Source organism: Corythoichthys intestinalis, chromosome 17 (assembly GCF_030265065.1).
Source record: "Corythoichthys intestinalis isolate RoL2023-P3 chromosome 17, ASM3026506v1, whole genome shotgun sequence".
NCBI classification, from domain to species: domain Eukaryota; kingdom Metazoa; phylum Chordata; class Actinopteri; order Syngnathiformes; family Syngnathidae; genus Corythoichthys; species Corythoichthys intestinalis.
The window spans coordinates 37,487,471-37,514,401 of record NC_080411.1 but is presented as its reverse complement, the minus strand read 5'-3'; the positions used below and the strand labels follow the sequence as shown (position 1 = coordinate 37,514,401).

Here is a 26,931-nt window from a genome sequence, read left to right as displayed (position 1 = left end):
GCTGTTATTTTATAAAAAATCTCCAAAAGATTATTTTTGCAAAATAGTATAAAAATGACTTTGGCGACAGGACTAAGGTAATGCTTGTTGGATGTTAGCATTGTTTTGACATCTGCAATTTAGCAAGTTTATTAACACGTATTCACATTATTTCCAAAGAATTACATTATTCACAAGCATCTCAATGAGCGTTAAAAACACAGTGTGCAGTGTGAGGCACACCGTTGGTCCGTTGAAAAGCTGGTTAAAAACAAGATAAAAATTCGCTAGGACGGACAAACCACGCATACTTGAGCCACGTCGTCGTATTCGTACGTACGCTTCAGGAATGAGTCTGTGAGCCTCAAGCCAGAAATACTCTGAAACACATCATAGAAAGCATTTTTTCTATTACATTGATGTTGACCACTCATGCCACTTTTGTCTTACTACAAGATTTGAGCTTAACAGTGCACAACATTGCTCCATTGGTAACACTACTAATTGTGTCACATACTAGTAGAGTCCTTATCCACAAAATAAAATAATATACTTTTAGCACACTACCTGGAGACCCTGGACGGATGCCAGTAGCGTAAGGGGCAGCGAGAGTGACGCCCCGGGGCTTAGCTTGCCAAGCGATCTCCCGGAGACGCCACACCAGTGGACGGACGACGTGTTTATCATGTCCACTAGAAGATCCATGGTCCTTTCGCTATGCACACAATGAGGTGATTTTTATTAATGACATTTAAAATCCATCTTGAAAGGAATGGCTACACAATCAGATGCTGGAATAACTGAGACACGTCCCTACCTGCAGTTAGTGATCTTACATCTGATGTTAAAAGGTTCTTCAAGGTTGACTGTGTCGGGAATAACCTCCATGGACAGACGGATGTCTCCGTACCCTGGAGCCTGACATAAGAAAACCGATTATGTAAATATGTTACATTGAATCATCTACAAAGCAGCATAGACCTTTCCCTACGAAATAACATCGATGTAAAAACTAGCCTTTGGCACTAACGGAGTTACATGAATGTAAAGTTTGTATACAGTAAGAGGTACATTATTTGAATATTAATACAGAAAGCATATTTATGGTGGTAATTTGGGGAACCTAACATCTTTTATTTTCTGATTACGCACCTAAAAATGCCAAATCTAATATAAAAGTATTGTTCTGGCACCATCTGTTGGCATCTTGGTGTAAACTAGGTTGTAATGAAAGGAGTTTCATTTAACGCTATGCCTTGTCTAATAGAAACATACTTTGCTGGCATTTAGAAGCAAGCACTTGCATTTCGATAGTTCATTGCAGATGAGGAAATATTGGACATTAGAGGCAATCGAAGGTTAGTAAAATGGTAAATAATATTGCCATTATATGTATATATGGCACATTATAGGCACATAATATTTGTATTAATGACTGGTGTAAATATGCTAAATCAGAAGTATTAAATATGGTATAGAACATTAAATTTGCATATTTTTATTGTGCTAAATCATCCAGTTTTAAGGGGGTGGGCGTCGACTGGGGAGTACCATCCTCTGCAGCTGGCTGGTCTGCAGGCGCCCCCTCTCCCCCAGGTTGGTCTTCCACACGATGTCCAGCTTTCCGATGACTGTAACGCCCTTGATGACGCCTGCCTTCTCGGCATACTCTGGTTTTGGCTTTAGGCAGTAGAGGTACTGACGCGTGTCCATGGGTTGCAGGTATGACATCTTGCCAAACGTAGACACCCTAAGAATGAGGATGATCTACTATTTCTTCTATCTGGAACATCTGTGTGTCAGAACTTTAGCCTTACCCATGGTCTTGGAGCGTGACGGTGTTTAGTTCTGTTACGTTGTACATCATGGACGGCTCCAGAGAAACCTTCTCCATGAACATGGGAGACGTGGTAATGTTTTGAATTTGGGCCTCCAGAAAGACCTCGTCCGTCTGTGGCAAAGAGCGCGGCGGTCAGTTGGTTATGGGGGTGGCGGAGTCTCGAGAGAAGGTTTCGGGACTGGGGTCTGAGTATCGGGCTCAGACTGACAAATACACTTTTAACCAACAATGGCCCAATTTGCTCTGACACCTTAATTCGTTAATTAAATTTCACCATTTTAACGGGTATGCCTCCATTACTGAACACCATATAATTTAAGGTTCTTTTCCCATAAATGTGTTGTCAGCATATTTATATAATATTATTAAAATTCACCTTAGGTGTCATTTTGGGGTGTTTGTGGTCAAAAGTAGCATTTGAACGCAAAACCTTTCAGCCAGCGCAGTTTAGCTCATTAGCATTAGCTCATGCCACCATTAGACTCCGCCAGAGATTGCCAAGTTGGTTCATGCGAAGCCGGGACAGCTTCGCAAACGTTTTATTCTTTTTACGATCAGGATTGCAATCATTTGAATTTTAACATTATCATTTTAAATTCATGAAATCACATTCAAACACAAAAAAAACTACAAACACCATGTCGGCGCCCTGTGCAGAATGAAATGTGAAGAAGGAGGTATGCAAAGCAACAACAATAGGACTTTCCCAAACGTACGCTTATGACCAGCAAGTAGCCATTTTAATTCATATTAACTCATTAGCTGCTATTGATGGCGATGTGCATCAAATCCATTTAGACTGGGAGGGTTGGCAGCGATCAAACAATCCCAGCTCAAATGGACTGGACCATTATCGCCATCAATGGCAGCCAATAAATGATCGTAATTACCGTATATTTCGGACTATAAGTCGCAACTGGGTATAAGTTGCACCAGCCATAAAAAGCCCAACGAAGAGGAAAAAAACATATAAGTCGCACCAGAGTATAAGTCACATTTTGAGGGGAAATTTACTTGATAAAATCCAACACATAGAACAGATATGTCATCTTGAAAGGAAATTTAATATCAAAATAAAATAGAGAACAACATGCTGAATAAGTGTACAGTATGATAATGTTACATGATGCATGAACAATGAAATGCGAACGTGGCCGGTATGTTAAAGTAACATAGCTATTAAGAGTTATTCAGATAACTATAGCATAAAGAACATGCTAACAAGTTTACCAAACCATCAGTGTCACTCCAAAACACCAAAATAACGTGTGAAATGATATCATGTGTTAATAATTTCACAAATAAATCACTCCTGAGTATAAGTCGCACCCCCAGCCAAACTATGAAAAAAACCCTGCGACTTATAGTCCGAAAAATACGGTATACAGTCCAATCCTCAAAATACCACCACGGTTGTTGTTTGCTGCCCCCTGCAGGCGGCGTGAAGAAAACAAGGGATGAGAACAGAAAAAGGAAAGTGATTTACCACAGAACTGAGGTCACTCTAATGGAGAAAATGAACATAAAAGGACAAAATGAACACATGCTAAACGTGATGAAGGCTAACAAGCAAATGCGCTAACAAGATGGCGACATACCTCAGCATTGTAGAACTTCGTCTTGACGTCCAGAGGTTTGAGGACCTGGTTGAAGAGAGAATGAAAGCTGAACGTCTCCATCGCTTGCCGGTGCAACAAAAACAAATATCGATCTGCAAAGTCGCCGTCGTGTACTGGCGCTGAGTTGACGCTTTTAGCGAGCGCTTACGACATGTCTCGAGGACGTGCTAAGGGAGCTTCCTCACCTGGAATTTGAAGAACTTGCGGAAGTAGAGCTTCTCTCCGTACTGTGTGGTGTAGCTTACGGCGCAAACCAGGCTGCAAACAATGCGCACATTGGTGTCAACCACACTTTGTGATACTTTTAAAACAAATACAAAGACAAAATAAAATTGACTGCGTTCAGACTGCAGACATATCTGATTCCAATCATATTCCTCCTAAAAACTGATTGTTAGGGCTGACTATTCACACTATTTTTAGCTAGTGTCCAAATAAGATCTGGGCCTGTTCAGACTAGGCCACACTATTGACGAACCTGACAGGTGTCTGCGGCAACAAAGGCGTCATCCAGCATAGGGTGACTGAATGGACAGTCAAAAACCATCTGAGCTGTTCAGACTGAGGAGCATCTTATCCATATCTGATATGAAACTACTCTTGTATGTGGTTTCAATCCATCTCGCAAAAATCAGATTTCTGTGCTTTGTGACTGTTCAGACTAAAAAAAGAGCTATCCAGTTTCAATCTGGATGGTCCAAAAAAAAAAAAAAAATCATATTTTGCTACTAGTCTGAACAATGCCTTAGGAGGCGCCTCACATGTGTGTTCCGATTTCTTTGACTTCATGGTGAATGACGTCGTCGATGCAGCACTCGGGTTTAAGTTCGGCCACGGCCGAGTTGGACGCCGACAGGTTGAGTCTTTGGGAGCTGGTTTGCAGGTCAGCCTGTGGAGGACCACAATCAAGGGTGATGGTTCAGGAGGTCGCAAGGTTTTCACAATACTAGGTAATACTGGTTTACCTTGACCAGGATGTCTTTGACCACCTGACTGCTGTCGTTGTGCACGCTGATGTAGCTGGAGAAGGTCTCACCCAGGAAGATGTTCCTGCAAGATGACAGATTTTTTTTTTGATATAATACTAACTAATTACGGAAAGGTTAAATGAAATAAAATGTAATTAAAATAATAGTAAAAACAAAATAAATTTCAAATAATACGAACAAAAAAATGAAAATTTGAATTTAAAAATTGAAAATTACATTTAGAAATTCACTTAATTGAAATTGCACTAAAATAGATAAAACATACAATTATTAAATACAAACTAAAGTCAAATGGAAAAACATTAAAAATATTAAGTCAAATAACTGAAATATAATTAATGAATGTATATACTGTAATACGAACTAAAACAAAATGATGAATGATGAGCCCAAAAAGCAACTACATTAAATAAATAATAAATTAAAAAACAATTAAAATTGATTTAGTTACATACAAAAGAATCTATGCTATATTAGATTTAAAATCAAACCAAAATTCCCATGTAAAAGGAAAAAATCAGGGCACTCACCCAAAGTTCTGTGGCAGCGTGAGCATCTCACCCAGCATTAACGTCTCCGCACCCTTGATGGTGGACGGGTCATCGCGCATTAGTCGCGCGAAAAGGTCGCCTGCGGACAGAAACAGGATGGCGGTATCAATCATTGGAAGAGGGGGCTTTTTTTTTTTTCCCAAATAGAAAATAGATGCAATGATTTTTTTTCTTGTAAATAAATTTGAAAATGCTGTGAGTCTGTATTTTTAATTTTTCTGTATCCGTTTCACCTATCTAAAGCATTTTTTTGAGTCCTCCTGGAAAAATTGTCATAGAAATAAAATTATTCAACTGTACGCGCTTCCAAAGAAGGTGAAATGACGACCTGGTAGGTCTCGCTCTTCACAAGTCACTGGCAGGTTGGTAAATAGAGTTGGCTTTGTCAGTCGCATCACTGAAAAACAAAGACATTTCCATGCATTATCATTGTTTCAGAATGACTATCATTAACTCCAGAAGTGGGTAGTAACACGTTACATTTACTTAGGTAACCTTTTGAGAAAAATGTACTTCTTAGAGTAGTTTTACCATGCGGTACTTTTTATTATTACTTGAGTAGATTTGTGATAAAGAAACACTACTCTTACTCCACTGCTTTGGGCTGCACTAGTTGTTACATTTTTCCTCTTTACTCTACATACAGTATTGGTTTTATTACTGCCAGAGATACAGTGGCTGTCTCACTTTCACCAATGAGACTTCGCGACAATAACCACATGACTCCATTATACCAATCAGAGATAACAATATTTTTCTCCATTAGAGGGCGCTCATGCTTTTTGGACTGGTGATGTTTCAAGTGCTGTTCTGGTCTGAATTTAATACAGTGGTACCTCTACATACGATCGCTTCGACACACAAACTTTTCGACATCCGACGTAAAATTTGACTCGCCATTTGTTTCTACATCCGACAACATGCTCGAAATACGACGACAATGGCAGCACCGCAGACGAATGCACGGCGGATTTTCTTGTGTGACAAATCAACACTGGTTTCAGAAAAGGTTGGTACAGGTGGTGAAACAAGGAAAAAGTTGACGCTTACCTTCTAAATGAAGATGCAAGAAAAGAAGAGGGTGGGCATCCGTGAAATGGCTCAACAATACATCTCCACGGTCCTCCGACGACCATCGTTCGCCAGTCTTTATAAGTTAAGCTGACAATTCTTATTGTGGTAACATCTCCAGAGAAATCGCCAACTTCGCCACGTTTTTATCATTTATTTCACAACTTATTCAAAACAAAAACACCTTCTGTCTGCCGCAATTGACGGTGTTCTCAAGAAAACATTCAAAGTGAAAGTGAAACTCAAGCTCACCGGTCTGTCTCTGGCACGTCAGCCCCGCGGTGCGTTCAGGGTCAGCAAAAAACGTCCGCCACATTAGAACCCGATTCGTTACATTAATACAGGAATTATTATTATTATTATTATTCCGATTTTGATTTATAATTTATTTGTTTTGCTATGTGTAATTGCCATTTGTAATAGTACCAGCAGTATTTTTTAAGGATTTAGTGAAGGTTTTTGGGCTGTGGAACGAATTAATGGAATTACAATGTATTCCTATGGGAAAATCCTGCTCGACATACGACCATTTCGACTTACAAACAAGGTCCTGGAACGGATTAACTTCGTATGTAGAGGTACCACTGTAATTTCTACATTCTACATTACATTGTAAGCAGTTACTCACAATGTTACTCATTACTTCTTTCAAAGAATACTTTTTACCTGTATTTGAGTAAAATTTTGGATGACTACATTTACTTGAGTGGTATTGTTTAGAATTAACGCTACTTTTACCTAAGTTTAACTTTTGGCAACTCTACCCACCTCTGATTAACTCATTGGCTGCCAATTAAGTCGACAGCCGTCCAATCCATTTTTACTGTGAGTGGCTTGCAGTAAATATTAATGTTTCAATGCCATTGACTGACTGTGCCAGACGCCCAATCCATTTGAAATGGGAGGGGCTAACAGTTTTCCATTTAAATAGATTGGACACATATGTCGTAAATGATAAACACCGGTCATGAGAGCGAAGGGATGCTATTGTAAATAACTATGGCAACGGACGAAGCAAAACAGTCCACTTTCCTAGCATACTGATGCCTCAGCGAACACCCAAACATTCTATCATATAAACATAAAATTATGTGTAGATATTTCCATTCTAAATCAAAATTGCGTGGTAAAGATAACAAAAATTACGTTAGCCGGGTTAGCAGGAAGTGTTGTAGTGACATCTAAAAGCGAACATTCCACCTTAAAAAGTACATCTTCAAAGTCGTATACGAGTTGCAAAGTACCTTTCAAAGCCAGTAGATGTTCCTGTTTGGCCTGACTTACATCCATTTTGACATTAAACGGCTTTTATTTGGGGTTGTTAGCCCCGACGGAAGCTAACTGTTGTGAGTGACAGCAAGCAGACCCACGTGATCAGAAGCGTGAGTCTTCTTCTTCGTCGGTTTGGGATTAAGCGGGCGAGATGTGAAGCGACATCTGCAGGAAAATAAGAGATACTTTAAAATAAAAATACTAAATAAAAACTGTGTTTCTTTTATTACTTATTTGTTAATAAGACATGTACAGGTAAGTAAATATAGCATGTAGTATTTCAGGCGTGAAACGTAGGTGACGTCACTGATCCCTCCCCAGGTAGCGGTTACTCAGCATTCAAATGGATTGCCAGTGTCAATGGCAGCCAGTGAATCAAACAGATTTTTCAAATTGTTTAGTTTTATACACTGCAGGCCAAAAGTATTGGCACCCCTGCAATCCGGTTTCTCTCAGAAAATGATTGCAATTACAAATGCTTTGGTAGTAATATCTTCATTTATTTTGATTGCAATGAAAAAACACAAAAGAGAATGGGGGAAAAAATTATGTCACTATCATTATACACAAAACTCCAAAAACTGGCTGGACAAAAATATTGCCACACTTTGAAAAATCATGTGTTGCTTTTCTCTAATTTATATAATTAAAAGCACCTGTTACTTACTTCTGGCACATAACAGGAGGTGGCAACAACTAAATCACACTTGCAGCCAGTTAAAATGGATTAAAGTTGACTCAACCTCTGTCCTGTGTCCTAGTGTGTACCACATTGAGCATGGAGAAAAGAAAGAAGACCAAAGAACTGTCTAAGGACTTGAGAAGCAAAATTGTGAGGAAGCATGGGCAATCTCAAGGCTACAAGTCCATCTCCAAACACCTGAATGTTCCTGTGTCTACCGTGCGCAATGTCATCAATAGGTGTAAAGCCCATGGCACTGTGGCTAACTTCACTAAATGTGGACGGAAAAGAAAACTTGACGAGAGATTACCACAAAAGATTGTGCGGATGGTGAATTAAGAACCTCGACTACAATCCAAACAAGTTCAAACTGTCTTGCAGTCCGAGGGCACAACAGAGTCAACCCGTACTATCCGTCGGTGTCTGAATGAAAAGGGACTATGGTAGGATATCCAGGAAGACCCCACTTCCTACCCCGAGACATAAAAAAAGCCAGGCTGGAGTTTGCCAAAACTTGACCTGAGAAACCTTAGAAAGCCACAAACGTTTTGGAAGAATGTTCTCTAGTCAGATGAGACATAAGTAGAGCTTTTTGGGAAAAGGCATCAACATAGAGTTTACACGAAAAACAAATGAGGCTTTCAAAGAAAAGAACACGGTCCCCACAGTCAAACATGGCGGAGGTTCCCTGTTGTTTTGGGTTTGCTTTGCTGCCTCTGGCATTGGACCGCTTGACGGTGTGCATGTCATTATGACGTCTGAAGACTACCAACAAATTTTGCAGCATAATGTAGGGCCCAGTGTGAGAAAGCTGGGTCTCCCCAAGAGGTCATGGGTCTTCCAGTGGGACAATGACCCAAAACACACTTCAAAAAGCACTAGAAAATTGTTTGAGAGAGAGCACTGGACACTTCTAAAGTAGCCAGCGATGAGTCCAGACCTGAATCCTTTAGAACACCTGTGGAGGGATCTGAAAATGGCAGTTTGGAGAAGGCGCCCTTCAAATCTCAGAGACCTGGAGCAGTTGGCCAAAGAAGAATGGTCTAAAATTCCAGCAGAGCATTGTAAGAAACTCATTGATGGATACCGAAAGTGGTTGTTTGCAGTTATTTCTTCTAAAGGTTGTGCTACCAAGATTTAGGTTGAGCGTGCCAATACTTTTGCCTGGCCCATTTTTTGGAGTTTTGTGTAAAATGATATTGATTTGATTTTTTCCCCTTCTCTTTTGTGTTTTTGCATTGCAAGCAAAATAAATGAAGATATTACTATCAAAGCATTTGTAATTGCGATCATTTTCTGGGAGAAATTGAGTATTTTTTAGCAATCATCTGACAGAATTGCTAGGGTGCCAATACTTTTGGCAAGCAGTGTATATTTTCTCATCTCACTTGGATGTGCCACTCCAGCTATGTGCATCTACTCCTGAATAGGACTGGCAAAAATATCAAAAAGTATCAAAAAGTTTCAAAGTATCGAAACTGAAATTTTGTATTATGTATTTGAATGCAAAAGTATCGATACTCAGACCATCTATTCTAGGCTGTTGTGTTTTTTTTAATCCATCAAACATTTGAACACAGTGCACAGTACTGTATTTAATTTTAGTATGGTGACAGTACTACTCCTGAACGCTATAGGACGCTGTAGTAAATTGAAGCTCTTGTTTCTGCTTTTCTTTGTTTTTCTTTTATTTTGAACTTTAACATCGCCGCGTGCACGCATGCGGTCAACCTGAATCTGAGAACGTGGATAGAGCATTAAGAGTTTATTTAATTGATCGAAGTACGCATCGGTATGTTTTAGCACCTAAATGTCCTTGTCACAGTGGATTTTATAGGTTCCACTATTCACCACGCATACACGGTAAACTCAAGTGAAGTTGTTTACGATTTTGCTAATAATGCTAATGTCTTCATTTATAGATTGATTTGTTTTGTAGGGAGAGCGTGTCATTGCCGTAAAGTTTGCGCACAAATGAAAGGTTTTTAGAGACAATTATTCTTTTGTTGAAATGTGTGTGGAACGATTAAGTGTCTCCATACCAGAATTGGATCGATTTGTTGTCATTGGGCAAGAAGCACAATGAAATTGAAATAGTAACAGCAGATTTCAATGACAGGGCGAACAGATACACCGTTCAGAACAATTAATAATAATTTGATTCCTAAGTGAAATATTAGCCTGAATTTAATCTGATGTTGGAGTAGTTTGAAAAAGTTTAGAGATTTGGTAAGACTAGGTGAAATTGTGTCCATTTGGGAATACTAAGAGAACATAGGTGATTGCATTTTTTTTCTTAATGGCAAAAGTGAGAATTCCTATGCTACATATGAAGGGAATATTTTGCAGAACCCTAATGCTACTACAACAAATGTTTATAGCTGCAGAATAACACTGCTCTGCAGCATTCACACAATTATGGTGGTTTGTATTAATACGTGATAATAAACGACTCTTCCAGATGGGGAAGATTCTCAAAAAGCGGAGCGTGGCGGACAAAGTTCGCAAACTTAAAGCCTCTGCTGAGATCAAGAACAACCCTTTTGAAGTGAAAATTAACCGCAAGAAGTTTGATGTGCTGGGGAGGAAAGGCAAGCACGATGTTGGCCTCCCTGGAGTGTCTCGCTCCAAAGCCATCAACAAGGTGAGACTCCATAAATAATTGTGCATTCTTTAACCCCTTCAGGAAATATTTCTATGTAAATCATCTGTTCTGGAGTCAGTCTGTCACATAGCTTTACCATTAGATTATTTTTCTGTTGTCCATTAGAGGAAGGAGACCCTTTTGAAGGAGTACAAGCAGAAGAATAAGAGCAACAAGTTCATAGACAGGCGTATCGGTGAGTACGACTCCAAAATGGCGCCAGAAGAAAAGATCCTGCAGAGGTTTGCCATGGAGAGACAGGTGAGCTACGCCGCTGCTTTATAAACTTTTAATTCTGTTAATGTCTTCAACTATTCTTAAATGACGTGTTCCAGCGCACCCATGACAAGAAGGATATGTACAATCTGAACGAGGAGGAGGAGCTGACTCATTATGGGCAATCTCTGTCCGAAATGGACAAGTTTACAGACATGGTGAACAGCGACGACGAATCGGATGAGAAAGGGCTTTTGTCAGGTGAGAGCAATACATGCTAAAAAATGTTTATTTTACAGCAATGAGTGTTTGCTCACTCATATGAAATTTCTTAAAAATATAATCAGCAATCAAACAAATGCTTTAAAATATGCTCTGAATTCTTTTAGCTGAGTTGACAGCCTCTCACTTTGGCGGTGGGGGCCTCCTCAGAAAAAAGACTTCCGGAGAGAATGCCGATGACGAGGGCGGTCCTAAAGCCAAATCCAGACAGGAGCTTATTGAGGAGCTCATTCACAAGTCCAAACAGGAGAAGGTGAGACTCCTCTGTTGCGATTCTTGAAATAGACATATATATGTATAAACGTCATCCTCGTCTTACATTTCAGAGGGAGCGTCAGGTGCTAAAGGAGGAGGCACAAGTGCTGACGGAGAAGCTAGATGAGGAATGGAAGAGCATTCAGGCAATGATGGTGCGAAAGAAGCCCAAAGGTCAGCGGGAACAGACGTCAGAGGAGAAACCAAAGGTGAGAGCAACAGTACGACAATTTGAAAATACCTAAAATAAAAGTGACAAAGGGTAAATATTTGAGGCAATCTGTACAATTACTTTGTCACTAGTAGACGTCCAATTCTTTTGAACTCGCTGCCAACGCCTCCCTGTTCATATGGATTGGACGTATATCGCCATAAATGGCACCCAACAAGCTAATGTGTAATGCTTGCGCAGCTGGACGAGTATGACAAGATGGTTAGGGAGCTGGGCTTCGAGATGAAGGCTCAGCCATCAGAGAAGATGAAGACCTCTGAGGAGATCGCCAAGGAGGAGCAGGCGAAGCTGCAGAAACTAGAGGTGTGTTCACAACTACCATTGAAAAAATACAAATTAGTAGCTGGAGAGGAAATCCTACAGTTGTGTAAAAATGCCCCCTTCCTGTTACCTTTGCATGTTTGTCCCGCTAAAATGTTTCCCATCATGAAACTAAATGAATATTTTTCCAATATTTTATATAATTTGTATGATGGCAAACATTCAAGCGTGACAAACATGCAAAAAAATTAAATCAGGAAGGGGTACAGAAATATACATACAAGAAGAAAAAGTGAAGGAGCTTTGCATAATAATCAATACATGGAATAGATTCATTTATCCTACCCTGACTTTTTTTTTCTCTAAGGCGGATCGACTGAGGAGGATGTTGGGCGATGAAGTAACAGAAGGCGCGCCGACTCGGACTCACATGTCGGCTGACGACCTCAACGACGGATTCATTCTTGACAAAGATGACATGAAAACTCTGGCTTATCAGGTAACGCAATATACTTTACGTGATCTTGTGCTGGGCGATCTGACGATATCGCCAATACGATAGAAAATTATAGATGGCAAAATTTTTTCCTATTGTTAATTTTAATAATATCTTATAAAGTACTCTGTACTTAACTCTACATCAGGGGTCAGCAACTTTTTGGTTTGGAGTGCCACTTTCAAATTTTCTTGTCAATCATTGTGCCACTCCAAGCTTAATGATGCACATCCAAATTTTTATATCCAACTGAGCTGTAATTTTACTCCAAAGAAAACAACATGGACATACATTGAGATCGTATAACTACCATTCTTCTTTTTCAATTAATGGAAAAATAAATTCATATTGTAGAAAATATCAAAACTTGAAAATAAGTGCAACAGTAATAACAGCTGAACAGCAGCATCATCTGACTTATGTAAACATATCAAAACTTGAAAATAAGTGCAACAGTAATAACAGCTGAACAGCAGCAGCATCTGACTTATTTAAAGTAGGGCTGTCAAAATTGTCGCGTTAACGGGCGGTAATTAAGTTTTTTAATTAATCACGTTATAATATTTAACGCATGCGCGGAATGACCCGCTTATGTATATTGAGAGCTAAGAGGCAGAGACAAGTGAGGAGAGTAGATACGGGCATTCATTGGAGCCGTGCTATTTATTGGTATAAGCTCTGGCATCTCTTCCAAAACAACGCAGAGAAGATATACCATTTGCAGCCACCACTGGAAGTCATGGTTGCCCAACTTCCCATCATGCATTTGGGCAGTTAAGAACAGTTAAGATGCTACACTATCATTTAGTGAAAGCACAACAAAAGTATTATTCCGAAGCCTATCTCTCAAAAAAATAATGTTCACAAAAAGAAAAGCGCTCAATACAAAGAGAACTATTTAAAATAATATTCAGACGTTGGTCAAACTCTATTTAAAATAATATTCAGACGTTGGTCAAACTATATTCAGACATTTCGTTTAGCTCAACAAATACACTAGATGGCAATATTTAGTCACAATATACAAACTATCAAAATTAGTATAACTTGTACTCACATTTCTTTTTTAAGAATTACAAGTCTTTCTATCTGTGGATCCCTTTCACAGAAAGAATGTTTATAATGTTTATGCCATCTTGTGGATTTATTGTTATTAAAAACAAATACAGTACTTATGTACAGTATGTTGAATGTATACATCCTTCTTGTCTTATCTTTCCATTCCAACAATAATTTACAGAAAAAAATGGCATATTTTAGAGATGGTTTGAATTGCGATTAATTACGATTAATTAATTTTTAAGCTGTGATTAACTCTATTAAAAATTTTAATCGTTTGACAGCCCTAATTTAAACATCAAAACTTGAAAATAAATGCAACAGTAATAATAGCTGAACATTCAGCTCCTCTACTCGCCTTTCAGCAGTTCTGGCTGACGCAGAGATCTTTTATTCTTTTTTTGATTGTCTCTTTGTTAGGCAAGCAATCAAACAAAACCTCTGCGCTTGACAAGATCACCTCTTTGATATATTCGCCATCGGTAAATGGTTTTCCGTGCTTTGTAATGCAGTGAGAAATTGATAGCTTGCTTCGGTGGTGGTGTTTTTAGCAGTGACAAAGGTTTTCGGGGTCTGTGTTTGTTTTCTGTACCTGGACACAGCGCGTTTTAATGTCTCCGCCTTGCCAGACTCACCCTTGAATGAATTTTGATGTTTTGTCTCGTAATGACGTTTGACACTTGTGCGACACACAACGCTCTCGAGCCATAACACACAAACAGCACGGTCATTTTTTAGCACAAAGCCCCACTCATTTGTCCACGCTGGCTGGAAAGGCAGAGATTTTTTTTTGCTGGAGGAGCTGCCATCATTCATTTATCGCGCGCCTGTGTGTCTGTCTGTGGCTAGTTACAGCATGTCTCTCTGTTAGCACGCAAGGAGCAGAGGCAGAGGGGGTGGGAGGGGCGCTACCGTAAAGCCCCTAAATAACAGGGCGCCAACTGAAAATGTCTAAATTTCAGTTAACGAGGCGCATTGTTTTTTTTTTTTTTTTTTTTTGCCATGCGCTCGCGTGTCACTGGGTAACCCTTCCTGTGTCAGTGTTGACACGCATATCATGGGTTGCTGACCCCTGCTCTACATTTCTGTGGATGTCCCTAAAACAGCAACTTAGTGTAGGCCAGTACTTCTCAAGTAGTGGGGCACGCCCCCCCAGGGGGCCGCAGAGCGATGTTGGGGGTGGCGCATGGTAACATACTTTTTTGCCGTACTAGAATAAAGTGTAGTTTCACATTCACTCGGTTGGTGGCACTGGCGCTCTTATTTTTCAAGGTATGCGCCGTATTTTTGAACCAAACACAGCAAAGAGCACTGGAGATATAAAGAGCTAAGATGAGGAAATATGATGAAGCGTAGTGTATGTAACTTTTTGCTTTGACTTTTGATACAGTGGAAGACGAGGAAAGACCAGTCTGTTTAATGTGTCTAAAAATGTTTGCAGTGGACTGCAGGAAGCCAAATTAAATAAGACGTCACTTAAAGACATTAGACCCCAATCACCTTCATAAGCAACTTGATTTTTTTTTCAGCGAAAACATGCCGAATATTGTCAACAATCGTCCCGTTTTGGCAGTGTTACGTCAGTAAACCAGTGAGCACTGTTAGCTTCATATAAGGTGGCATAAATAGTTGCTCAGTGCAAAATAACCCCACCATAGCAAAGGAGCTGATACTGCCTGCAGCAAGAATAAGAACTGCCCCTCTGTCCAATGAGACTGTCGTTTTTATTCTATGAATTTTTTTGGGGGGGGGGGGGGGTTTCTCTGTCAAATTGTTTGGCATATTGTCCTCATGAGTTAATGTTGGTAATAAATTTGAATTTTTCAGTGTGAAATGGTCACAAAATGTACCTTGAGTGTATTATGAGAGTTTGGACATGACTTTTTTCCTTTCCAGGCAAATTTATGCCCTTTCAGTCTTTTCTTTTACAAACAAAACAATGTTAGTGCTTTTTTCCCTTTAATATTAAAAAGGACACAATGCTATGCAGAGGTACTTATTACAATTTTATGGACAAATAGTACTATTTGCAGTGGCGGCAGAGAGTTGGGGGGCCGCGAAATGTATACGTCTTCCTCGGGGGGGGGTTTAACAGTTAACCCTTTATAAGGCACTCATTTAACTCGATCCACTTGAACCAGAAGGGGCATTGATGTCTTTTTTTCACCAAATAATTAATGGCATATCGTATCATGATATAAAATAACTCATATCGCGATAGAAGCGTTTTTTTTCCCCATGTTGCCTAGCACTAATGTGTACATTTACAGGAAATATTTAAATGTTGTGTATGTTTGCTTTCTTTTAAAGGATGGCAAATGGAACCTTGAGGAAGAAGAAGATGCAGAAAAAAGTGAAGAGGAAGAATCTGAGGGAGGCGAGGAGGCGGACGAAGAAGAAGAAGAGGAGGAGGAAAATGAGGATGGTAGTGCCAACGAGGAAGGGAATGAGGAGGAGGAAGAGAATGGAGATTCAGACTTGGCATCAGAACAAGAAAGCGAGGAAGAGGAGGAGGCTAAAGAAATGAAGAGCCAAGAGGAGAGGAAGGCCCAGCAGGAAGCAGCCAAAGCTGAGCTTCCATACACCTTTACTGGTAACAAACCACTCTTTTCTCACCTGTTAGCAGAGGTGGGTAGTAACTTTCTGAGAAAAATGTACTTATAAGACTAGTTTTACCACGGCATACTTTTTTATTTTACTTGAGTAGATTTGTGAAGAAGACACTCAACTCTTACTCCGCTACTTTGGGCTACACTAGAGTCACTATTTTTTTTTTCTCTCACCCAGTCTCACCAATCACACGTAACAACACTAATCACATTACTCCATTATACCAATTAGACGTAACAATACAGATACATCACCACACACAACACACGCTTGCAGTTCAGTATGATAACGTCGATGTTCTAACATCACAACAAATGCCGTCTTTAAAGTGCCATAAAAAAGAGATGTCAGGTGTCAAAAAAAGTGCAGTTTTTATTTCGCACCGATAGATGGCGGAAAAGCAGAGTTTTAGTTTCATGGTGGAAAATGTGTTTATCCAGTAGAGGACAGTCATGCTCCTGGGACAAGTGATTTTCATTTCTATTTTTTCAGTCAGAGTTCGATGATTCTGCTACATTGCTGGCCACTAGTATTGGCACCCCTGCAATTCTGTAAGATAATGCTCAATTTCTCCCAGAAAATGATTGCAATTACAACTGCTTTGGTAGTAATATCTTCATTTATTTTGCTTGCAATTATAAAACACAAAAGAGAATGGGCGAAAAAAAAATGAAATCAGTATCGTTTTACACAACACTCCAAAAATGAGCCGGACAGAAGTATTGGCAGCCTTTGAAAAATCATGTGATGCTTCTCTAATTTGTGTAAATAACAGCACCTGTTACTTACCTGTGGCACATAAAAACAGGTGGTGGCAATAACTAAATCACACTTGCAGCCAGTTAAAACGGATTAAAGTTGACTCAACCTCTGTCCTGAGTCCTTGTGTGGACCACATTGAGCACGGAGAAAAGAAAAAAGATTATAAGGAATTGTAGTTTTTCATCAAATACTTTTTACTTGAGTACATTTTTTGGATGACTATTTTTACTTGTACTTGAATAATATTATTTTGAAGTAATGCTACTCTTACTTGAGGCAAGGCAAATTTATTTATATAGCACAATTCAACACAAGGCAATTCAAAGTGCTTTACAGCACATGAAAATCATAAAAATCACATTAAATCAATAGAATGTAAAAACAAAGACAAAACAGGAAATAATACATAAAAATCTAATTTAATCACGAATAAAATAAAAAAAAATACTACTACCACCACTACTACGACGAATAATAATAATAATAATAATTGAAATCAGCAATGGAGATAAAGCACAAGAGGAATAGAAAGCAAATAGCTTGAAATATGTAGACAGTTATGGATATGCTGTGCTAAATGAAAGCATTTTTAGCCCTGATTTAAAGGAGCTAACAGTTTGAGCATACTTCAGACCTTCAGGTAACTTGTTCCAGAGGTGAGGCGCATAATACCGGTAACTAAATGCTGCCTCACCGTGCTTGGTTCTTGTTCTTGGAACATAAAGGAGACCGGTCCCAGACGACCTTAGGGGTCTAGTTGTTTCATAGGAATCTAAAAAAATCAAGCATGTATTTTGGTCCAAGGCCATTAAGTATTTTGAAGACGAGCAGTAGTATTTTATACTCTATCCTTGAGTACAAATTTTTGGCTACTCTATCCAACGCTGCCTTTCAGCAATGTGTTCTGTAAATGGTAAATGGTGTTATACTTGTATAGCGCTTTGCCACCTTTCAAGGCGCTCAAAGCGCTTTACACTACATTGCCATCTTCCTACTGGTGACGCAGCACCAGAGCAATGTGGCGTTCAGTATCTTGCTCAAGGATATTTAGGCGAGTTCATCAGGGCAGAGAATCGAACCCATAAACCTCTGGGTTGGGGGACAATTACTCTACCACTGAGCCATGCCATCCCATAAATGTTTTGCAGTTTCCTATTTACCACTGTTTACTGTTCTTCCAGTTCCAGAAAGCTCCCAAGACCTTGAAAAGCTACTTCGTGGTCATAGCCCTGACAACCAGCGCCTCATCGTGGCCCGAACTCAGAAGTGCAACCACCCTAGCCTGGCTGTGGGAAATAAGATCAAACTGCAGGTACAGAAGTACATTATACAGTGTTTTTGCCTGATTATGTATAAATATGATACCCGTGTGTCAGAAACTGGTGGGTTTTCTGTTGGAGTACCTGGGAGAACTGGCATCTCGGAATCCGCCTGAACTCACAACTGTCGACAAGCTTATTCCGTGAGTCAATTACTAGCCAGGTAGTTCAAATGAGTTCTTCTATTAAGAAGTTGTTTTATTGTTTCATCATCTGGGTAGAGAGGTGTACAGCCTGTGTCAAATGTTTCCGGAAGCAACCTGTAAGTCCATGCAGACAATCATTGGAGATGCTGCTCACAGCATGGAAGAAGTGCTAGAAGTCAAAGGCAATGCTGCTTTCCCAACACTTGACATGGTACTATCAACTCTTCATTGACTTATTACAGTTTATTGTAATTGGCATTAAAAATGTTTTATAAAATTATTATTTTATTTTTATAAGCTGAAGCACACCTAGTTAATCGCTTGACATAATTTATCAACAAATCAGCTATTCCATTCGTCTTGCTTGTCACCCATTTATTCATCTGCTATCAATAACTGTCTTATTTAGTGTACTTGTCTCTCTCTTTTAGCCATATTTAGCTTTTTACCTTGTGTTAGCTGTTTTTAAAAATGGCTAACATACGTGTGGTGGATTGGCAATGTATATTTTTAAATTACCGGGAGTGTACATTTTTGGTGTAGTGTATGTTGGGTTTCAGTGTGCTATGTGAACAGTAAAGGCAAAATGTTTGCGTGAGATTGCTTTTTTAAATCTTATGTTTGTATACATCCTCATGCACTGATATGTATTTTTGCGTGCTTTTAGCTAATTTATCTGAAGGTGGCGGCATTGCTGTTTCCCACATCTGACTTCCGACATCCTGTCACGACACCAGCACTGCTTTATATTGGTCAAGCCCTCACAAAGGTACCCTATTGCATTGTCTAGTGCTTACTATCTTACATTTATATAATACATTGTAAAATCGTACCGTGGTACCTCAACATATGAACACATTGAAATATAATCCGTAAAATTTGACTCGTCATTTGTCTCGACATATGACAACATGCTCGAAATACAATGCTTTATGAGAGCGTCGCAATTTCATTGTTTTCCCCAAGACGGAAGCACAGCAGATTTTCTTGTGAGAGAAATCAACATGGGTCCCAGGAAGATTAGTGCAGGTGGTGAAAAATGGAAAAAGGTGACACGATTGAAATTAAGATGGAAATGTTAGAAAAATATGAGCGTGGTTTGCGCGTCAGTGCACTGGCTCGACAATACGGGATATGTCGATGATCTCGACGGTCGTCCTCCTACTTCCATTTGACAGTCTTTATAAGTTAAGGTGTCAATTATTATTATTGTAACATCGGCAAAGAACTCGCCAGCTTCGAGAGGTTTTTAATCATCTATTTCAGAACATGTGCAACACAACACGACTACTGTTTGCCTTAGCCTATGCCAACTACAACATAAAAAGAGAAAATAAAAACTCTACCGCAACTCTCTCACTGTCGTCAGTCACACGGAGTGTTCAGGAACAGCATGCAAAACATAACCGTCACATTAAAACCCGATTCGTTACATTGTTATTATTGTTATTTGTATTATTGTTATTTATATTATTATTTCGATTTGTATTTACAGTGTATCACAAAAGTGAGTATGCCCCTTGCATTTCTTCATAGATATTTTAGTAGATCTTTTCTTGGGACAACACTGACAAAATGACACTTTGACTCAATGAAAAGTAGTCTGTGTGCAGCTTATATAATAGAGTTAATTTATTTTCCCCTCTAAATAACTCATAATATAGCCATTAATATCGAAGCCCCTGGCAACAAAAGTGAGTATACCCCTTAGTGAAAGTTGTCAATATTAACATACAACATGTCAACTGTCAATATTTTGTGTGGCCACCACTATTATCCAGAATAGAAGCCTTTAATGTCCTGGACATGGAGTTGACCAGAGCTTCACAGGTTGCCACTGGAATGCTCTTCCACTCCTCCTTGATGACGTTGCGGAGCTGCCGGAGATTTGAGACTTTGCACACCTCCACCTTCCGCTTGAGGATCCCCCAAAGATGTTCTATTTGGTTCAAGTCTGGAGACATGCTTGGCCAGTCCATCACCTTTACCCTCAGCCTCCTCAGTAAAACAGTGGTCATCTGGAGGTGTATTTGGGGTCATTGTCATGCTGCAACACTGCCCTGTGACTCAGTTTCTGGAGGGAGGGGGTCATGCTCTGCTGCAGTATTTCACAGTACATGTTGGAGTTCATGTTTCCCTTAATGAAATGTAACTCTCCAACACCTGCAGCACTCATGCAGCCTCAGACCATGACATTCCCACCACCGTGCTTGACTGTAGGCATGACACTTATCTTTGTACTCCTCACCTGGTCGCCGCCACACATGCTCGAGACCATCGGAACCAAACAAATTAATCATCGTCTCATCAGACCATAGGACATGGTTCCAGTAATCCATGTGCTTTGTTGTCATGTCTTCAGCAAACTGTTTGCGCGCTTTCTTGTGTACTGTCTTCAGAAGAGGCATCCTCCTGGGGTGACAGCCATGCACACCAATTTGATGTAGAGTGCGGCGTATGGTCTGAGCACTAACAGGCTGACCCCTAACCTAACCCTCTTCAATCTCTGCAGCAATGCTGTCAGCACTCCTGCGACGATCTTTCAAAGAAAGCATTTAGATGTGACGCTCAGCACGTGCGCTCAGCTTCTTTGGACGACTAACCCTAGGCCTGTTCTGAGTGGAGCCTGCTCTTTTAAAACGCTGGATGATCTTAGCCACTGTGCTGCAGCTCAGTTTCAGGGTGTTGGCAATCTTCTTGTAGCCTTGACCATCTTCATGTAGCGCAACAATAGGTCTTTTAAGGTCCTCAGAGAGTTCTTTGCCATGTGGTGCCATGTTGGAACTTTCAGAGACCAGTATGAGAGAGTGTGAGAGCTGCACTACAAATTTGAACACACCCGCTCCCTATGCACACCTGGATCTAGTAATACTAACTAATCACATGACATTTTGGAGGGAAAATGACAAGCAGTACTCAATTTGGAATTTAGGGATGTAGTTTCTAAGAGGTGTACTCACTTTTGTTGCCAGGGGTTTAGATATTAATGGCTATATTTTGAGGGGAAAATAAATTAACTCTGTAATATAAGCTGCACACAGACTACTTTTCATTGTGTCAAAGTGTCATTTTGTCAGTGTTGTCCCATGAAAATATATACTTAAACATCTGCAGAAATGTGAGAGGCTGTACTCACTTTTGTGATATACTGTATAATTCATTAGTTTTGCTATGTGTAATTGCTATTTGTAATTGTACCAGCAGTATTTATTAAGGATTTTGCGTAGGTTTTTGGGCTGTGGAACGAATTCATCGAATTATAATGTATTGTTGTTTGTAATGTATGTATTGTTATGGGCATACGACCATTTCGACTTATAAACCAGGACAAGGAATGAATTAAATTCGTATGAAGAGGTACCACTGTTCTTAAATCCCACATCACTGTCATTCTTCATCTCATGTAGTCTTAATGTTTGGCACACATTAAAAGTCAGAGCACATAGTGTAAATCAAAGTCATACTTACCTCTTTCAGTGCCATTGACGATGAGAGACGTTCAATCATGTGGCTCTTTTCATCCTTCTACTGTGAATTTAAATTAGTTTGACCTTGTGTGCCACAAGAAACTGATATTATTTTGTCCTCATCGCTACCAATTGAGCTGGAACGCTGAGATTCTTTGCAAAGCTGCAGAGTCACACCAATTTACCTTCATCATTCGTCATATCGACGCCTCCGTAAAATATTCCCCGAAATTCTTATTTAGGATTTTTCAGGAAAAACAAACTAAACCATTTGTTGAATTTCAGAAAGCTGATGATGTGTCATCCGAACCATATGTTTGTTTTGGATGGTGATATATTGCAGGCTTAGTTTGCTGGTAGAGGGACATTAAGTGGCTGTTCCGAAACATAGATTAAGAAATAATTGCATATTTAACATACATATAGCATAGAGTTCTTGTACTGGACTGTCTCAGGAAATTAGAATACACAATATTCTAATTTTCTGAGACAGTCCTGTATATTGTTCTATGTAAAGGACGTCAGCCAAGGTCGGCCCCCCACATTTTTACCACGCCAAATCTGGTCCCCTTTGCAAAACGTTTGGACACCCCTGCTTTAAATGGTGGATTAATGTACAGGACTGTCTCAGAAAATTAGAATATTGTGTATTCTAATTTTCTGAGACAGTCCAGTATGTAGCAAATTAATGCTATATGTGGATTAAGGAATGCAATTATCTGTGTACAGCTAGTATATTCAAATATAAAGACTACAAATCATTTGTGTGCAGTGTCCAGTGAGATCATTAGAGAACGTGACGTCGGGTTTAGTTTTGTGCTGTCTGGCAGTGGACTACATCTCCTTTTCCAAGCGTTTCCTGCCTGAGCTCATCAATTTTCTTTCTGGAATTCTGCACCTGGCTGTGCAGGACAAGACCTCAGCAGGTAGACGTCATGTCATCTTCAAGCCGTCACATCATCGCTTTCATTAAACTGTTTATATATTATTATTTTTATTCATTATTATGATTATGATCATTATTATTATTAGTTATTGATACCGTAACCACTATCCAGAACACAATATTACTGCTTTTTAATGAATATCAGTTCAGAAACAATGTTCATCAGTACCTTGATTTAAAAAAAAAAACAACATTTTAAGTGAAATACATTAAAAATGCAAGCTGTTAATCAAGAATAGGTTGAAGATTTATTTTAGCGATTCTTTTGCATATCACTAGTAGGCATTTGGCAGTATGAGATTCTGACAGTATGATAACAATAGGCCAAAATATCATGTTTTCACGGTATTCCAATTACAGCTCCAAAATGCGTGACTTTGAGATATCTCAAAAAAAGCTTATTTCCGTTGAACAGGACAAAAAATAACAGAAATATTCTTGATAAAACTAAAACATATCCAGTCCTTTAGTTGAGCCTAAAACCACAGCTCAACATTATTACCATCAGAAAAAAAATAATAGAATGATTTTCCATATAACGCACGTGTGTATGACTCGTATCATATTTACATTATAAACACACTCTTTCTCAACACAGTTGCCAGAGAGATAAAAACACCACGTTTTACTACCGCTACACACTAAACACGCTGGAGTTAACTCTCGCAGCTGGTGGTTCATGAGGGTGTTTAATTTTGTGTAAATGTGAAATCATATTGGAGGTATTCCCTCTTCGGCAGCCACCCTGCGCAAAGATGTTTTACATGTCGGTTGGCCCTCCTCTAAGCCGCGGCCATCTGTAACTTTTCTGTAGACAAAGTATTCCCATACCAGCGATTTCGTTTTCTTCGACAGGGGGAAAAAAGTTGAGTTTCAACTCCTCTAGCCATCGTGTAGCACAGCAACTGAAACTGAGCAACAACTGGTGGGGGAGCGTTGAGCCTTGCAGCTGCAAGCGAGGGATTTCTCCCTGCATTTTTAGGACATAAAAAATAACTAATACTGTCGGGACGGTATGACGGAAAATTTTTTGCGGTTTTGAAACCGTGATGTTTATATACTACGGTATACCTTGAAACCGGTAATCGGCACATGTCTAATATATATAAAATCTTGGTTTTGCAGATTACAGTGTCGTTCCACCTTTTAAGAGGATGGGAAAACACAGCAATCTCTTGGTGCTATCAAACCCGGAATCTTTAAAGAGTTGGAGTAGGAAAACGTTGCCGCTGTCTGCCACACTGAACCTAAAGGATGACCTTGATGCAGATCACTACAAGTAATGCTACTTGAGAGCTTCGCTTTCGCTTTAATTTTTGGTTACTATACTGTTTTGTCCTGAGGTCCTCACATCTTCTGCAATCACACTGGAGGTCTAAATGGTAAAGTCTGCCATCTTGTTGTTTATTAGGTTGTCTTGCGTGTCCACGTGCATGGAGCTGCTAAACAGATGCTGTGTGCTCTACAAGGACCTGGTTTGCTTCACTCACATCTTCCAGCCAATCAAAACGCTCCTCTTGCAACACATCTCCTCTCAGTTATTACCAGAGTCTTTAAGGGTAGGTTATCCTTAACTCTTATTTCTTAATTTTGTTGTAAAAACCTATTTGTTTTGCAATGTTTGAACAGTACTATTTTTGTTTCAGTTATGATGAGACTGCAGTATACCTATTATTTAAATGGTGTGGAAAGCACATGCTAATCAGACAAATTTTGAACAATTGAAATTTTAAATGTTTTTGCCATTGGAATTAAATTAAGCTTTTTTTTTTTTCATTAAAAACGTGAATGAACTGCAACTGTAGCATTATGTGAATACTGTAACTTTCGTACTACAAGCCGCTACTTTTTTTTCTTCATTTTGAATCCTGCGACTTATGCGGCTTATTCGTTGATTTATTTGGGTTAATAGGTAAACCTGTATTTAACAGCGGCGTCAGAACACTGTCAAAAGACAGTCATAATTATGACATGACACTATCATGGGCATTACTGAATGCTTATGTCAATAAATGTCATCCGACAAATTATGTCACTAACTCCGTTTATTTCCTGCTTGGATCTTTTACAGCCATTCAAAAGTGAGATAAATTGCAGGATTACACTAAATGGCATCTGTTATAAGCATTCATAAATGATAATGACAGTGTCATATCATAATTATGATTGTCTAATGACAGTCATATGGCTCCACTGTCAAATAATGTGTTACCAAATACCATAAAAAGCAATTAATGAAACAGCTGGAACAGTAATTGAAGAAATAATTAGCACAGAACCTGAATTTTGATTTTATTTACATATGTAGCGCTGCAATGCATGTTGGGAGGCATGTTGGACAACAAGTGTTGACAGCAGGTGACACCAGAGGTTGACTGGCCCCCCCAAAGGAGCATGTGATGGCCAAATGAAGCTTCTTGAAGCAATGAAGCTTTGCCAGCCAATTGGTTTAAAGCTTCATGGTCGTTCATTTGGTCTTATGACAGTCTAATTAAACCGCTTTCAAATAAAGTGTTACCGGTTAATAACCTTAGTTGGAAATATCCCATAATACAGCTAGGGAAGCTGCGGCTTGTAGTCCAGTGCGGCTTATCTATGAACAAATGCTGTTTTCGTGCTAAATTTGGTGGGTTGCGGCTTATAGTCAGGTGCGCTGAAAATTATGGTAGGTATTTTAATTTTGTTTTAGGCACTTAAAGCTGAGATCCTGGACACCCTGGGTGGACCGCCGCAAATCCACAGCCGCTTGGTATTCGAGAAGAAAAAGCCTGTCCCTTTGAAGCTATTCACGCCCAAAATTGTGGAAGTGTACGTGACGATAAGAGGCTCTCTACCATCGTAAGGCACACGTGTGGTTCTTTAGTGAGTGCTACTTGTTCTTTTTCTGCAGGTTAGACTATGGGAAGAAGCGCGGCGTGACCAGAGAACAAAAGGAAGAGCACCGATTGCGTCACAAGTACAAGAAAGAGTTCAAGGGAGCCCTGAGGGAGATACGGAAAGACACTCGCTTCCTGGCCACCGAGAAACTTAACGACATCATGAGAAGGTACTGGTCATTGTGACGCCACTCTCCCACATGTCGTGGGTAATGTTCAGCCACGTCCTCACCATCCTTATTACCCACAGAGACGCGGAGAGGAAGAGGAAAGTGAAGGAGCTCTTCGGCAGCTTGGCCACACAGGAGGGAGAGTGGAAGGCGCTCAAGAGGATGAAGAGGAAGTGAGCGCCCCCGCCTACTACTTGACACACACATTTCTATACTTTTTTTGTCAACTACTCTCTTCTGGACACTTTCATCTTGGACCTCATGTCAACTTCAACAATACAGTGATCAGGTTTACTAGTACTATGTCTACTTATTTGCTGTCACCATTTCAGGGAAGTTCAAGAATAATTACCTGATGGAAGAGGGTTCAAATGTGTGAATTGTTTTAGGTAAACGTTTTTAACTCATTCACTGCCATTTATAGAGATATACATCAAATCCATTTGAACAGGGATGGCTGGCTTTGACTGATCATTTTTCACTGCCATTGACGGCGATAGACGTTCAGTCCAATTTGACTGGGAGGGGCGAATGAACAATATTGTGACGTCTAGCCCAGTCAATGGTGCCCAGTGAGTTAATAACGGCGCACATATATTCTTATTTTTTATTGCTAATATACCTATAGGGAATTGTTTGGACAGCTGAAATGTGTGTAAATTTGATTGTGAACTTGTTCTATTCTAATTTGTAATATTTTTTGAAGCAGTTTGTACTAAATGCACGATGTACAATATCATTTTTACATAAAATCCAATATGTCATCATTACTGCTCCTCAAAACCATCCATTTCACTCATCAAATATGTATAAATAAATACTATTCATAATTTATGTATTATGTGGTGGAAAAAGCTACCATTTTTTAAAATAATGTAAACAATACACAACTTAATCCTATCTCCCTGTGTGGAATTTGCATGTTCTCTGCGAATACTCCGGCTTCCTCTCACATCCCAAAAACATGCATGGTAGGCTGATTTAACACTCCAAAAATTCTACAGGGCTGAGTGTGTGCGTGAATGGATGGTAGTTTGTATGTGCCCTGCGACTGGCTGGTAACCAGTTCAGGGTGTACCCTGCCTCCTGCCCGTTTTTAGTTAGGCTCCAGCACCCCTATGACCCTCGTGAGGATAAGTGGTTCAGAAGATGAATACTGTATATTAAGATTGCCACCACAGTTGCCG

General features: G+C 39.6%; 2 protein-coding genes across 7 annotated transcripts; one reads left to right on the top strand and one right to left on the bottom strand.

Moving 5' to 3' along the window:
• Window positions 1-113: 113 nt before the first annotated feature.
• Window positions 114-7,445, bottom strand: trappc13 (trafficking protein particle complex subunit 13). 5 transcript variants are annotated; one of them, XM_057818232.1, is made up of 14 exons: window positions 7,294-7,445; window positions 5,307-5,375; window positions 4,958-5,057; window positions 4,404-4,488; window positions 4,200-4,327; window positions 3,624-3,696; window positions 3,418-3,462; window positions 3,306-3,323; window positions 1,797-1,930; window positions 1,531-1,729; window positions 797-897; window positions 547-694; window positions 320-359; window positions 114-240 (listed from the first exon to the last, which is right to left on the bottom strand). In XM_057818232.1, exons 1-14 carry the CDS (start codon window positions 7,337-7,339, stop codon window positions 182-184), a joined length of 1,245 nt encoding a protein of 414 aa, XP_057674215.1. In that variant the 5' UTR covers window positions 7,340-7,445; the 3' UTR covers window positions 114-181. The 5 variants fall into 5 exon arrangements, with proteins under 5 accessions (XP_057674215.1, XP_057674216.1, XP_057674217.1 ...); XM_057818233.1 differs by having other exon boundaries at window positions 114-359; XM_057818234.1 differs by lacking the exon at window positions 3,306-3,323.
• Window positions 7,446-9,672: 2,227 nt separating this feature from the next.
• Window positions 9,673-26,660, top strand: nop14 (NOP14 nucleolar protein homolog (yeast)). 2 transcript variants are annotated; one of them, XM_057818990.1, is made up of 19 exons: window positions 9,673-9,795; window positions 10,465-10,647; window positions 10,774-10,908; window positions 10,983-11,124; window positions 11,253-11,398; window positions 11,472-11,609; window positions 11,813-11,935; window positions 12,261-12,392; window positions 15,759-16,041; window positions 18,002-18,132; window positions 18,197-18,282; window positions 18,361-18,496; window positions 18,953-19,054; window positions 22,525-22,678; window positions 23,824-23,977; window positions 24,110-24,257; window positions 25,388-25,506; window positions 25,589-25,744; window positions 25,825-26,660. In XM_057818990.1, the coding sequence occupies exons 2-19, from the start codon at window positions 10,465-10,467 to the stop codon at window positions 25,919-25,921; spliced, it is 2,565 nt and encodes an 854-aa protein (XP_057674973.1). In that variant the 5' UTR covers window positions 9,673-9,795; the 3' UTR covers window positions 25,922-26,660. The 2 variants fall into 2 exon arrangements, with proteins under 2 accessions (XP_057674973.1, XP_057674974.1); XM_057818991.1 differs by having other exon boundaries at window positions 9,703-9,866; window positions 25,825-26,659.
• Window positions 26,661-26,931: the final 271 nt, after the last annotated feature.

What these genes read in the sequence shown, in the direction of transcription:
- nop14 (XM_057818990.1), top strand. Translation starts at nt 10,465, where the DNA reads ATGGGGAAGATTCTCAAAAAGCGGAGCGTGGCGGACAAAGTTCGCAAA. An exon ending in TGAAAACTCTGGCTTATCAG is followed by an intron (nt 12,393 to 15,758) that starts GTAACGCAATAT and finishes TTTCTTTTAAAG; the next exon opens with GATGGCAAATGGAACCTTGA. An exon ending in TATTACCAGAGTCTTTAAGG is followed by an intron (nt 24,258 to 25,387) that starts GTAGGTTATCCT and finishes ATTTTGTTTTAG; the next exon opens with GCACTTAAAGCTGAGATCCT.
- trappc13 (XM_057818232.1), bottom strand. Translation starts at nt 7,339, where the DNA reads ATGGATGTAAGTCAGGCCAAACAGGAACATCTACTGGCTTTGAAAG. An exon ending in ACATCTACTGGCTTTGAAAG is followed by an intron (nt 5,376 to 7,293) that starts GTACTTTGCAAC and finishes TTTGTTTTTCAG; the next exon opens with TGATGCGACTGACAAAGCCA. An exon ending in GTCACGCTCCAAGACCATGG is followed by an intron (nt 1,730 to 1,796) that starts GTAAGGCTAAAG and finishes CCTCATTCTTAG; the next exon opens with GGTGTCTACGTTTGGCAAGA.